The sequence below is a fragment of the Idiotropiscis lumnitzeri genome, chromosome 3, assembly GCF_059441095.1.
Source record: "Idiotropiscis lumnitzeri isolate Australia: NSW breed Sydney's pygmy pipehorse chromosome 3, RoL_Ilum_1.0, whole genome shotgun sequence".
In the NCBI taxonomy this organism is placed as follows: Eukaryota; Metazoa; Chordata; class Actinopteri; order Syngnathiformes; family Syngnathidae; genus Idiotropiscis; species Idiotropiscis lumnitzeri.
The window spans coordinates 1,038,387-1,052,430 of NC_142393.1; the positions used below are offsets into that span (position 1 = coordinate 1,038,387).

At 48.5% G+C, this 14,044-nt stretch overlaps 2 protein-coding genes across 4 annotated transcripts; both read left to right on the top strand.

The window, feature by feature from the left end:
- Positions 1-168: 168 nt before the first annotated feature.
- slc61a1 (solute carrier family 61 member 1) lies at positions 169-2,540 on the top strand. Of its 2 annotated transcripts, none has more exons than XM_088289125.1 (2): positions 169-333; positions 556-2,540. In XM_088289125.1, exon 2 carries the CDS (start codon positions 641-643, stop codon positions 2,075-2,077), a length of 1,437 nt encoding a protein of 478 aa, XP_088145251.1. In that variant the 5' UTR covers positions 169-333; positions 556-640; the 3' UTR covers positions 2,078-2,540. The 2 variants fall into 2 exon arrangements, with proteins under 2 accessions (XP_088145251.1, XP_088145252.1); XM_088289126.1 differs by having other exon boundaries at positions 177-418.
- Positions 2,541-3,387: 847 nt separating this feature from the next.
- senp1 (SUMO specific peptidase 1) lies at positions 3,388-14,016 on the top strand. Of its 2 annotated transcripts, none has more exons than XM_088292293.1 (18): positions 3,388-4,007; positions 4,115-4,173; positions 4,248-4,432; positions 5,567-5,642; positions 5,784-5,937; positions 6,016-6,160; positions 6,240-6,355; positions 6,593-6,855; positions 6,947-7,010; positions 7,164-7,202; positions 7,287-7,371; positions 7,459-7,599; positions 7,735-7,866; positions 8,034-8,237; positions 8,324-8,403; positions 8,475-8,559; positions 13,697-13,792; positions 13,867-14,016. In XM_088292293.1, exons 1-18 carry the CDS (start codon positions 3,868-3,870, stop codon positions 13,927-13,929), a joined length of 2,127 nt encoding a protein of 708 aa, XP_088148419.1. In that variant the 5' UTR covers positions 3,388-3,867; the 3' UTR covers positions 13,930-14,016. The 2 variants fall into 2 exon arrangements, with proteins under 2 accessions (XP_088148419.1, XP_088148418.1); XM_088292292.1 differs by having other exon boundaries at positions 3,389-4,007; positions 6,590-6,855.
- Positions 14,017-14,044: the final 28 nt, after the last annotated feature.

The window sequence follows — 14,044 nt, forward strand, 5'->3', positions numbered from 1 at the left end:
GTTGTCTTGAAATGTATTTATTTAACTTACACGTGGGAGTCACAAAATACAATAGGCTTGTCTAGAAATTTATGAATGTTATTTTTGACAGTGGATCATAAATTAAAAACTTGCATTTGAATTAAAAAGTAATTCCCTGTCCTTGCACGCCCTTCACCCACTCCAAAAATAGCACGACTGCCCCCTAGCGGCGAAATACGAGACACGGAAGTGACTGTTTTCTTGCCCATAGACAACGCCGCACTTTTGTGCGCACATTTCCACTGCGAATTTATCACGATTAAGCATGATCTGCTATTTCACGTGACAATAATGGAACCGTCTGACTGCTCGGTAAGACACATTACGACCTTAATTGCGAAAGAAAACTCCCGAGTGAGTGACCGCAGTAGCACGTTAGCTCGGATGCTAGCGTCAGGTAAACTGCAAAAACAATCCTGTTTGTAACGCCTCTTCTCGAATGCGTAATTCACCCCCTGTTAGAATAGACATCTTATGTATGATGGTCACTGTAAATATTAACGTAGGCATTGGTCTGCCTTTTCACCTCAACAGTTGCTGAGAATACAGAGGAAAGGGCTGCTGAACGTCCTACGAAAGCACGTTTGAAGTCAGCTGCTTGCGGTGTGCTCAGCCCAGCATGTTGCTGACGGCGTACCTCGCCATTATCGTCCTGCTTGCCTTGTGTGTCGGCCTCGAGCTCACAGCACGTCGTCTCAGCCCACCCGAGCCGAGCCAAGCGGCCGCGGCCAACCCGGCATTCCGTCGCTTCCAGAGTGTCTTCTTGCGTGCTTACCTCCTGGCCCTGTGGGCCGACTGGCTCCAGGGTCCTTACCTCTACAAGCTCTACCGCCACTACAGCTTTCTGGAGTCTCAAATAGCCATCATCTATGTGTGCGGCTTGGCCTCTTGTGTGCTCTTTGCTCCCGTTTCAGGCTGGCTGCCCCAAGCCCTGGGCCGGAGACACACATGTCTACTCTTCTGTCTGTCGTACTCTGCCTGCTGTCTCACCAAACTTTCCCGAGACTATTTTGTTCTTATAATCGGCCGCATCCTGGGCGGTCTGTCCACATCGCTGCTCTCCACCACATTTGAGGCCTGGTATGTGCACCGCCATGTTGAAGTCCACGATTTTCCCAAGGAGTGGATCCCGAGCACCTTCACCAAAGCTGCCACATGGAACCACGGGCTTGCTGTGGGAGCTGGCCTGGTGGCAAACTTGCTGGCCGAGTTTCTCCACCTGGGCCCCGTGGCTCCTTTTCTGCTGGCTGTCCCCTGTTTGGCGTGCTGCGCTTGGGTGGTGTTGACTGATTGGGGCAAGGAAGAAGTCGAGGAACAACCCGAAGCAGACAAACAGACGCTTCACCTCGGAGGTGTGATTCGTATGTCCGCAAAGGCCCGCTTCTCACGCAGCTGCCACGATGGACTCCGCTGCTTGTTGTCTGACAGGAGGGTCATGCTCTTGGGTAGCGTGCAGGCTCTATTTGAAAGTGTCCTCTACATATTTGTTTTCCTGTGGACCCCGGTGCTGGACCCTCATGGGCCTCCCTTAGGAATTGTCTTTTCCTGTCTCATGGCTGCCTCAATGGTTGGCTCCTTAATGTACCGACTCGCCACCTCCTCGCGCTACCGTCTACAGCCCGGCCACGTCCTCTGCTTGGCTGTTCTGATGGCGTTTTTCTCCTTCTTCATGCTGACTTTTTCCACGGCGCCGGGCCAGCCGAGACCTCATGAATCCTTGTTGGCCTTCCTGCTACTGGAGCTGGCCTGTGGCCTCTACTTTCCGGCGGTCAGCTTCCTCCAGGGCAGGGTGATCCCGGAGGAGAAGCGAGCCGGCGTGCTGGCCTGGTTCCGCCTCCCTCTGCACCTGCTGGCCTGCATTGGGCTGCTGGCGCTCCACGGGGAGGTGTCGGGCACAGGCGGAGGCGAAGGGGGCAGCGGTACCAGACACATGTTTGGAGGCTGCGCGCTCATGATGCTGGCGGCCTTGATGGCTGTCGTCAGTTTGTTCACATTGGGCAAAAACGACTCGGACCTCAGACTGGAGGCAGCCAGAGGAGAAGGCGAAATGTACTGAAGGACACCACAAGTCTTATTGCTGAAAGGTTCACCTCTGGCATGTCATTTCCTTGCAGCTGAGGTTAGAAACCAATAAAAGGTCAGAAAATACATTTGATGTCAAATGTAATCAGGTACTGATGTGGTCTTATTTTTTTGTGATTTACCTGGATCATCATTTCCATATGTGAGGGATCTGAATAATGCTATTTCATCAATTTACAGGACACAGGGTGTGAAATTAATCAGATGTTACGTAAGTTTGTTTGTGGACATCACATTTTTATTTTTATATGGAAACTTTGTGATTAGCTCCCCTATGAAGTTTTTCATTTCGTTTCATGACAGTGATATGTAACAAGTGGAATTGACATTGTTCAACAAAGTAAATGATAAATGAGTTTGTTGTACAATCACATAAGTACAACGTTGTAATTCGACATCAATATCAACATTGGAAAAATAAAATATGGCTTCGCTGACTCCCATCGTGTTTACGGAATTCATGTAATGTTTTACACCAAAGGTTATCTGACGCCACATGAAATATGGGGCAGATTTGAGGTAATTAATTCTTTTAAACATTAAAGATAAAGCTTATTTTTCAGAATGTGCAGTACAGTGAAATGTGCTGTTTTTTTAACGGTGCAAAATAGTTTTCAATGCTCAACCTTAATCTGGAGAAGTTGCATCGTAGTTTGCTTTCAGAATCAATTTATGACAAAACAACTTGGTTGGCCCAACGCTGCTGTTTAAGGGTGAACTAAATAGAAGGAATTGTCATACAAATGGGGAAATCTGTCCAACAGCTTGATTGATTCACAGATATTTACAAAGTCCAGTTGGTAAAAATTGCAAAGATCAACATTTGCGGAGGAGAACAGACTAACTTTTGATACATACCAAGATGGTGTTGAGTACATAATGTTTGTGTACATTGTACATTTTGACAAATTCTCCACGAATAATGCATAAATGTGAATGTCAACGTGCATGTACATCTTGGTGCAAAGTCAATGAAAGATTATTTAGCCATGTCGAAGGTCTACATTTTGATTGTTTTTTTTTTTTGGACTGATTGACATGATTTATTCCTATTCATTTTTCATATAAAATGTTTGTCTTGGCCCATAAAGTTTTGGAAACACAACTACTAGGACTATATGTTGTTTTATTTACGTATATAAACAAAAAAAACATCGCTTGCTTGTTTGTTTTTACGTCGCTGAGAGAAAAATGTCGCAGTCCACGCCGGTAACTATGACGTCACTATGAGACGCTCACCTCCGGCCCGCAAACAACCAGTAAGATGGCGACATAGAAGCTTGCATGTCTTCCAGTCGTCCAATCAAATCCTTCAATAGTGGAGCGCACCGTTCAGCCATGTTGTGGTTTTGAATGAGGAAGAAGCGGGAGATAGAAGTCTTCAACGAGTTTTTTTGCCAAACAACGTGTCGTTGCGGATATTAAACGGCTTCGTGAGAGACGCAACACCATAGCGGGCATTCCGAATGCATTAGTTGCCACCCCTCGCCTCCCTGTCGTCATTTAGACATAGTTCTGTAAATTAGCCGCGTTGCTAACAACGTTGGCTAGCAAGCGCGTTAGCATTGCTAGCAAGTAGGCTAGCGAAGTCCCCGTTAGCTAACTACCGCTCAGTGGAAACTCTTCGAATTAGCCCCGTTTAACGCGCTGCGCTCGAATGACTCTCGCGAGGTTCATTTGTGTTGGCTCCAAAAATCGCTAGACGCCACTCACTCGAAGCCATTGACTTGTGAACGAGCGGCGTCATTGAGCAAACTCAAAACCATGCTGAATAAACTGTACGAATGTGTAGAGTCGAGCGTTGCCAATCTTCGCAATGGCCTTCCAACGGTGGAAGCGTCTCCTACTGACCGGCCACCCGGAGATGATGACATTAGGATGAGACGGAAAAGACCCGTAGAGTGGTAAGTTCTTTAAACAGGGTTTCATATCATTTTTTTGAACACGCATGGACTTAACTTAGTCTCTTGGTCGTTTGGTATTCTGATTACTCGCATCATTCTAATTTAAGCTTGAAAGAGGCGCATGTAGGAGACCAGAATGAACTGACAGTAAAGAAATCTCGAATGGGTAATTTAAAGAGCCGCCGTCATCAGCATTTATTTTTTAAACAATGCCGCTAAAACTCTTTTTTTTCCCCTCAGGAGATCTTATTGACATGGTCAAGATTGCGGCTGAAGGATTAAAGAATCGAAGTTCCAGTGTGGCGACATGGATGAAGAACAGTGTGAGTCCTTCCTTGGGAAACATCCTGCCTGCATCCTCTACTCAGCCACTTGAAGTTCAACCACAGCCTTCAACATCAGCAGCAATATGGACACCACTCCCTGTAAGTCAACAATTTTCGGGCCGAATATGCAAAGGATTCAAATTCATTAAAGTAGTAGTTCAATGTGAGTCCCATCTGAAGCCCCATAAAGAAGCAGACTACAACAAAAATTAAATAAGGAACTATAATAAGTCACACCATCAGCATATTCACTTAAACTGTACAATAGTAGCAACGTGAGACAATTTCCCTAAAAAATAAGTGTGTCAAATTGCTAAGTGACTTTAACTAGATACAACACAAAGAATTTTGCAGATCGGTCGGGAAATTTTTTTTTGTTTTGTGTCGGAAATGAAATTACCTTTTTCGGGACACTTTTGTGTGATTTGACCTAAAGAAAATGTGATTTAAAAAAACAACTTAAAATGAAACAGCAGTTAGAACATTATTGTTTCTTAAAAAAATATTTGGACCTTTTTATTTCGCCGTCGATTTAAGAACCACTTCCCTGATTGGCTGAAACATTTGCGTAAAAATATCCACCAATAAGCGCGTCTGAGTTGTAATTCGAGGGGTTCTGTACATTCTAGGTGTCAAGATTACCAAGGTGTTTTAAGATGGCATCACTTGCCCTAATAACCCCACAATTTTTTTTTTTTGCTCTGTGCGTTCTTTTGATTATTTTAGTCAACTTCTTTTCATTTCTCTTTGCTTTTAAATTTCCTGTTTTTCATAAAAATAAATCATAAATTATTTAGCATTTAAATGTTGTTTTGTAATATCTATATGAAGCACAATAAGTTACTTTGTGTCTGAAATGCGCTATACAAATAAAGCTGGGGGGGATCACGGGGGCAGCAGCTTTAGCAGGGAAGCCCAAACTTGCCTTTGCCAAACCACTTTATCCATCTCATCCTTGGGAATCTCAAGGCGTTCCCAGCCCAGCTGAGAGACCGTCTCTCCAGCTGGTCGTGGCTCGTGTGCGGGGCCTCCTCCAAGTGAGACCTGCCGGGAACATTTCACCCGGAACCATATTTAGCAGATTCCCGAGCCACCTCGTCTGGCTCCTCTCGTTTTAGAGGATCTGAGCCTCTCCCGGGTGGCCGAGCTTCTCGCGCTGTTTTCACGTGACCATTAAAGGAAATCTATTGATTGGAAGTTGATGCAAATGTTTGCCCGTGTTATTTTCTTAAGAACTCTGGAGTAAAGTTCCCGGATGAGGCTTTTGCTGCTCCCGCTACAACTTTGGAGTGGAAAATGCCAAAATTGGGTGAGTTTATTTCCACTTGTATTTGGTTGCGCTTTTCAAGCTTCAGTTGGAAATAACATATCTTGTCACATTATTATCTGCATCGACTGTCCTCAAGTCTACAATGACTCTGTAATGACTTGTCTGTTTGGCAACGTAAAGTTTGCAGGCGACACATGCACATGAGTCCGACACATCAAGAAGTCCCAAAAATAAATGGGCACCCATACAGCTTGCCTCCCACGCTCACGCCAAAATTACCTCCCTCTGCACGGCTCGGCAGGCCCATAAACATCAGAAAATATGGCGCACCGAGGTACTTCAAAGGTTTGCCCTCGCTCTCACTGTGTTGTCGGTCGTGTGGGTTGATCTAAATGTTTTGTTTTTTGTGGAGTGTTCTCAGCGGAGCGTCCACAACAAGCAGCTCCTGCACCAGCATGTATGACAAGACCTTTCCAATCAAAGTGGCGCAGAGGCCGTCACGCAGAACTTCAGCGGGTCACATCGCTCAGGCCAAAGGTCGTTGCACCGCCCAGGAGGTGAGCCGTTACGTCATCATTGGTTGGCGGTGGTGTTTTTTTTCCCTAGCTGTTGGCTCATCAATCACGTCTCGTCCAGTCTGTCCGTTTAGAGGAGAAGGAGGCATACAGGCAGCTTCTGACCATGGTCTCGGGCGGCCAGTCGTGTCTTCTCAACGGACACTCGCCTTCCATCGCCAGGTCACAGAGAGATTTGTACGTATGCGTTGCGTGATACTTTATATTGCCCAATGTGGTAAACCCGCAACTCAAGTGTGATTTTTCCATCCGTGATTTGAAATGAACTGAAAAGACAAACTTTGCATACCGTTGTGCTTGCATTTTGCATAATTGCTCAATCGGGATGTGTTGCTTCCAATTCCGGTAGTCGTGTAGAGCAACATTTTTAAAGCTGGTCTGTGTTCTGAGTGAACATGTGGTCCTCTTCAGCAGCAGCTTTCTGAGCCCCAGCCGCAGACTGCTCCACTTGTCTTCTTTCGCCGGTTCAGCGGCCTGCGATACTTCTGAGGGAGCCAGCAGCCCCCCCAGCACCAGGGGGGCGTCGAGCCAAAGCTCCAGCAACCTTCCCAGCCCAGTGGCCGCCTCTTGCAAGCCGGGGAACTACCAGACGTGGTCCGTCGACGCGGATCTTTGCTCCAGTCAACCCTCCCCATCCGCTGTGCTGGACACCTGCTCTCAGGATACTCAGCCATCAGGTCAGTGAAATTCAATTGTCGCCGATTAAATTGTTGCATTGAGTTCGCGTTGGCTTATTCTTAGTTTGTTGCGCTCTTGTTTGTCTTGCAGCACATGATGGCGACTCTGTTATTATTGTAAATGAACAAAAGAGTAAAAAGCAAGATGCCACAAGGTGAGGATTTCTTCTCTGGCATGAAACGATGCAAGCCAGATGTTGACACATTGTTGAAGCTGCTCCTTTTATTTCCACTATTATGTTTTAAATGAATTGGTCTGACGTTAGCCTTAATCTCCAGTTTCATGAATATTTTTTTTATCTTCCCAGAATGCCATGTTTCCAAGCCGAGTTATGGATCAAAGAATTGTAAGTCAAGTTCATGTTTCATTTGCGCTTATTGTGTTTATTTGACGCACTTGCAAAATTGTCTGTTGTATCCTGTGACTTTAGAACAAGCATTTATGACTCTCGGGCAAGAGAAAGGCGACGACAGATTGAAGAGCAGGAGGCCTTGGCTGCCCAGCTGCTGCGCCAGGTGACTACAAACACTCGAGATTGCTTTTTGGTCGGCCATTTTGCATGTGACCGACCTGCGTTGCGTCGTGTTGCTGTTTGGTTTTAGCGCCTGTCTGACGGAGGCCAGCGCCGCACGGATGTGGAGGTTCATGTCCGAGTTCCTTTGGAGAAGGAGATTCCTTTGACCCTCGTTCTAGAAGCGGCGTCGTCTTTGGACGATAAGCCAGAATTCCCCCAACTCTCTGAGGTATGATGACCAGCACATATTACTGCGTGTGCAAAATCATCTCTTTGGAAATAGAAACGGCAATTTGCAAAGTCTCAAAATGCGCATCACGGTATATTTGCAGATGCAAATGTGCTTTTTGGTTGTTTTGGTCAGGAAATGGAGGCACAAGTGGAAAGGGTGTTGAGACGCGGGAGTCCTGATGAAGTGTTCAGTGAAGGTTTCGGTCTCAGTCTGACACGAAAAGATCTGCAGACCCTCAGCGGCCTCAGCTGGTTAAATGATGAGGTGAGCTCCGAATGGATGGCATGCCAAAGCTCTTTTCGGTGGAATTTTCCCATCAAGGATTTTTTTTTTTTTTTTTTGCACGCTGTCACTTGATTTGGGCCATTTGCCAATTCTGAGTCTCGATCTGTTACGCTGGAAATGCAGATTCTTGTCTTCCCCTTTTTAAGGTGATCAATTTTTATATGAATCTGCTGGTGGAGCGAAGCAAGGGCCCCAAGCTGCCTTCCGTCAACACGTTCAGCACCTTCTTCTATCCCAAACTGCGCAGTAGCGGCTACTCCGCCGTCCGCCGCTGGACCAAAAAGATGGACATCTTTTCCAAAGACATCCTGCTGGTTCCCGTCCACCTGAGCATGCACTGGTGTCTCTCTGTAAGTGTGTTTGTGTGTGTGACCACGCAAACCACCGGGCATGGTCCACAGCGTTGACATTTTTCCCGTCAAACTTTTTTTCTCAGGTGGTGGATTTCCGTAAAAAGGCCGTCACGTACTTTGACTCTATGGGGGGAAACAACGATGAAGCATGCAAACTGTTGTTGTAAGTTTGACAAGTCGATTTTCTTCCGCATTTGGACTTTTTGGAAGACTAATCCAGTGTTTCGTCCCCAGTGATTACCTGCAACAGGAAAGCAAGGACAAAAAGGGCAAAGAACTGGACGCCACAGGCTGGACTTTACACAGCAAAAAGCGCAATGTAAGTTACGCATGTCGTCTCAAGCTGAGAACCTTAAGCATCCTCACCATGGCAAGCTGTCCGGGTGGGCGATAAAGTTTCCAAATGAGAGAACGATAGTTCAAGGAAATTTGCAGTGCAAGTTTTTATTGCACTCAATATTTCCGCTACCTTTCTTGACCAGTTGAATTGTAAATGAAATACAAATGTGGCGGTGCAATTCTGAGTGAGAATTCTTCCAGAAAAATCCAATTTTGTCTCTGGCAGGTCTTAATATAGCAATTGCTTCTAACGTAAACAATTAATAAAACTAAAAATAATTTATAAATAAAGAAAACAAAAAATAAATATAAAGAAAACTGCCTTCAAAAGTCATTGGCGCCGTTGTCCACTTCCACATGCCTGTTTGTGCTCTTGCGCATTCCATACCAGACAAGAAAGTCCCTTAAAGCACTCAAATATTTCCTCGGGAAAGTACGTAGCTTGTTTCGAGGTAGGAGTTTTCCAGCAGCCACTCGCTGCCTATGTGATGAATTGTCCGTCTCAGAAAAGGTTCATCGAGGCAGAAGAACCTCAATTGTTAACATCGCAGTCAGTTGTTGTTGTTGTTGTGGTGGCAGGCTTATGCGTTGTTGACAAATATTTTCTCGTCTGGGCCCAACAATGTGAGACTGTCCATCCATCCATCCATTATCCGCCGCTTATCCGGGGTCGGGTCGCGGGGGCAGCAGCTTCAGCTGGGAAGCCTAGACTTCCCGCTCCCCAGCCACATCTTCCAGCTCTGCCGGAGGGATGCCCAGGCGTTCCCAGGCCAGCCGGGAGACGTAGTCTCTCCAGCGTGTCCTGGGTCGTCCCCTGGGCCTCCTGCCGGTGGGACATGCCCGGAACACCTCACCAGGGAGGCGTCCAGGAGGCATCCTAAACAGATGCCCGAGCCACCTCATCTGGCTCCTCTCTACGTGGAGGAGCAGCGGCTCGACACTGAGTCCCTCCCGGATGGCCGAGTTTCTCACCCTATCTCTAAGGGAGAGCCCAGACACCCTGCGGAGGAAACTCATTTCGGCCGCTTGTATCCGAGATCTTGTTCTTTCGGTCATGACCCACAACTCGTGACCATAGGTGAGGGTAGGAACGTAGATCGACCGTAAATCGAGAGCTTCGCCTTTTGGCTCAGCTTCCTCTTCACCACGACAGACCGATTCAGCGTCCGCATCACAGCGGAGGCTGCACCGATCCGCCTGTCGATCTCTCGCTCCATCCTCCCCTCACTCGTAAACAAGACCCCAAGATACTTAAACTCCTCCACTTAGGGCAGGATCTCCTCCCCGACCTGGAGAGGGCACTCCACCCTTTTCCGACTGAGAACCATGGTCCCAGATTTGGAGGTGCTGATCTTCATCCCAACCGCTTCACACTCGGCTGCGAACCGCTCCAGTGAGAGTTGGAGATCACGGCCTGAGGAAGCCAACAGTACCACATCATCTGCGAAAAGCAGAGATGAAATACTGAGGTCACCAAACCGGATCCCCTCATCGCCCCGACTGCGCCTAGAAATTCAGTCCATAAAAATTATGAACAGAATCGGTGACAAAGGGCAGCCTTGGCGGAGTCCAACCCTCACTGGAAACGAATCCGACTTACTGCCGGCAATGCGGACCAAACTCTGACATCGGTGTTACAGGGACCCAACTGCCCGTATCAAGGGGCTCGGTACCCCGTACTCCCGAAGCACGCTCCACAGAACTCCCCGTGGGACACGGTCGAACGCCTTCTCCAAGTCCACAAAACACATGTAGACTGGTTGGGCGAACTCCCATGCACCCGCAAGGACCCTGTAGAGAGTGTAGAGCTGGTCCACTGTTCCACGGCCAGGACGAAAACCGCACTGCTCCTCTTGGATCTGAGATTCAACCTCCCGACGGACCCTCCTCTCCAGTACCCCTGAGTAGACCTTACCAGGGAGGCTGAGGAGTGTGATTCCTCTATAGTTGGAACACACCCTCCGATCCCCCTTCTTAAAAAGGGGGACCACCACCCCGGTCTGCCAATCCAGAGGCACTGTCCCCGATGTCCACGCAATGTTGTAGAGGCGCGTCAACCATGACAGCCCCACAACATCCAGAGCCCTAAGGAACTCCGGGCGGATCTCATCCACCCCGGGGCCTTGCCACCGAGGAGCTTGTTAACCACCTCGGTTACTTCAGCCCCCGAGATAGGTGAGTCCACCACAGAGTCTTCAGGCTCTGCTTCCTCAAAGGAAGGCGTGTCGGTAGGATTGAGGAGGTCTTCGAAGTATTCTCCCCACCGACTCACAACGTCCCGAGTCGAGGTCAGCAGCACCCCATCTCCACTATAAATAGTGTTGGTGGTGCACTGCTTCCCTCTCCTGAGACGACGGATGGTGGACCAGAATTTCTTCGAAGCCGTCTGGAAGTTGTTTTCCATGTCCTCACCAAACTCCTCCCACGCCCGAGTTTTTGCTTCGGCAACCACCGAAGCCGTATTCCGCTTGGCCAGTCGGTACCTGTCAGCTGCCTCCGGAGTCCCACAGGCCAGAAAGGCCCGATAGGACTCCTTCTTCAGCCTGACAGCATCCCTTACCGCCGGTGTCCACCAGCGGGTTCGGGGGTTGCCGCCACGACAGGCACCGACCACCTTACGTCCACAGCTCCGATCGGCTGCCTCAACAATGGAGGCACGAAACATGGTCCACTCAGACTCAATGTCCCCCGCCTCCCCCGGTACGTGGCCAAAGTTCTGCCGGAGGTGGGAGTTGAAACTCTTTCTGACAGGGGATTCTGCCAAGCGTTCCCAGCGGACCCTCACAATACGTTTGGGTCTGCCGGGTCGGACCGGCATCTTCCCCCACCATCGGAGCCAACTCACCACGAGGTGGTGATCAGTTGACAGCTCCGCCCCTCTCTTCACCCGAGTGTCCTAAACATGCGGCCGCAAATCCGATGACACGACTACAAAGTCGATCATCGAACTGCGGCCAAGGGTGTCCTGGTGCCAAGTGCACATATGAACACCCTTATGTTTGAACATGGTGTTCGTTATCGACAATCCATGACGAGCACAGAAGTCACAGAACACCGCTCGGGTTCAGATTGGGGGGGCCATTCCTCCCAATCAAGCCCTTCCAGGTCTCATTACCCACGTGAGCATTGAAGTCCCCCAGCAGAACGAGGGAGTCTCCAGGGGGAACGCTCTCCAGCACACCCTCCAAAGACTCCAAAAAGGGTGGGTACTCAGAACTGCTGTTTGGTGCATAAGCACAAACAACAGTCAGCACCCGTCCCCCCACCTTAAGGCGGAGGGAGGCTACCCTCTCGTCCACCGGGGTGAACCCCAGTGTACAGGCGCCAAGCCGGGGGGCAATAAGTATGCCCACACCTGCTCGACGTCTCTCACCTTGGGCAACTCCAGAGTGGAAGAGTGTCCAACCCCTCTCAAGAGGACTGGTACCAGAGCCTACGCTGTGTGTGGAGGTGAGCCCGACTATATCTAGTTGGAATTTCTCTGCCTCGCACACCAGCTCAGGCTCCTTCCCCACCAGAGAGGTGACATTCCATGTCCCAAGAGCTAGTTTCTGTAGCCGGGGATCCGAGCGCCAAGGTCCCTGCCTCTTGCCGCCGCCCGACTCACACTGCACCCCACCACTTTGGCCCCTCCCATAAGTGGTGAGCCCATGGGAAGGGGGACCCACGTTGCCTTTTCGGGCTGTGCCCGGCCGACCCCCATGGGTGCAGGCCTGGCCACCAGGCGCTCGCCGACGAGCCCCATCTCCAGGCCTGGCTCCAGAGGGGGGCCCCGGTGACCCGCGTCCGGGCAAGGGAAAACGTGGTCCAATATTTTTGAGCATCATAAGGGGGTTTGGTGAGCCGTGCTTTGTCTGGACCCTCACCGAGGACCTGTTTGCCATGGGTGACCCTACCAGGGGCAAAAGCCCCAGACAACTTAGCTCCTCGGATCATTGGGACACGCAAACCCCTCCACCACGGTAAGGTGACGGCTCGCGGGGGCAATGTGAGACTGCTTGCTTATTATTCCTTCTCCTTTTCACTTTAGTGAAAAGGACTCGAGCTGTTTTCATGTCATCGCTTGTCTTCTTGCCAGCTCATATTCGTCCGCTTGTTAAAGATCAAACTTATTCGTTTTTTCCTCTTAAGCGCCTGTATAATTTGAAAAGATTTTATTTTGCACTATACTGGACTGACTTCTGGTCGCTAAACTCCCAGTTTGGCTCGGAAATTGTGATTTCAGGGGGCAGATGACGCTGCAGTGTCGCTCACACTCTCCAGCAGCTGTCGTTATGCAAAAAGAACAACGCGTGTGCGTCCGATTGGACGCCATGACGTATGAGGTTCCTCAAGTGTCTCTATTTCACATTTTTATCACCCCCTCACCCCAAAAAAATATATCCGCTGGTAATAGCGTGCAAGTTATGATAATGCACAACTGAAGAAGGAAGTGAGTAGTTTGTGCTTTTTTTTTTTTTTTTTTTTTTTTTTTTTTAAATGATCCTCGAGAGCAAATTTTTTTCTTCAGGTTTCAGAAGGAATTAAAAGCATACTTCCAGTTGGCCCCCCAGGTGTCACTGTAGGCCAAACTTTCTCTGCCCAGTAGAGAAAATCCAATGCACTTGATGGCACAAAAGGCCCCTCTGCAGCTTTTTCAGTGGCCAACATGCACTGAGAGGAAAGAAAGCACAGCTGCTTCGAATCCAGCGTTACCACAATGGCCCCGTTTGTTTTCTTTACTCCCTTTTTTACAAGCGCAAATCATCGCAAGAGGAAATCAACATGAGATTGCCTTGTCAGAATAGTAACTTTAAACCTTGAAGATAAATAATCCTGTCACTTATCAGGATAGTCCTGGATCATTCGTAAATGGGTTTGTAAGCTCGTGTCCTGCTTTTGAACTGATGACAAAATGTCAAAATGACATTCATGTAACCTGTTTGAGATATAGCGCTGAAGCCTTTGTTTATTTATTAATTAATTAGCAAACTGAAAATGTAGTTACGGGATATTCCATCAACAAAATGAGTGAAACAATTCAAATCCGTTTCCAGAAGCAAGAGTTGATCACCATTGGTGTTTTGTTGCAGCGACAGTTTTAAGCAAGCATGTGTGTTTATTTTTTGCCCTCACAGGAAATCCCACAACAGATGAACGGCAGTGACTGTGGAATGTTCACATGCAAATATGCAGATTACATTACCAAAGACAAGCCCATCACGTTCACACAGGTAGGTGGTCATCCAAGGGTGCAATCATCCACACCGTGAGCCCTTGCCTAAGAAAATTGCTGTCCTTTTCACAGAAGCAGATGCCATATTTCAGGAGGAGGATGATGTGGGAAATTGTCAATCGGAGGCTGTTATGAAAGTGGTATTGCGGGGCACGTTTGGACTTCTTGCGAAAAGCAACACCAGCTCATCAGATCAGGGACTGACGCTGTGCCACCCTCTCAACTTGGCCGACAGGATGCTGCTGGAGCA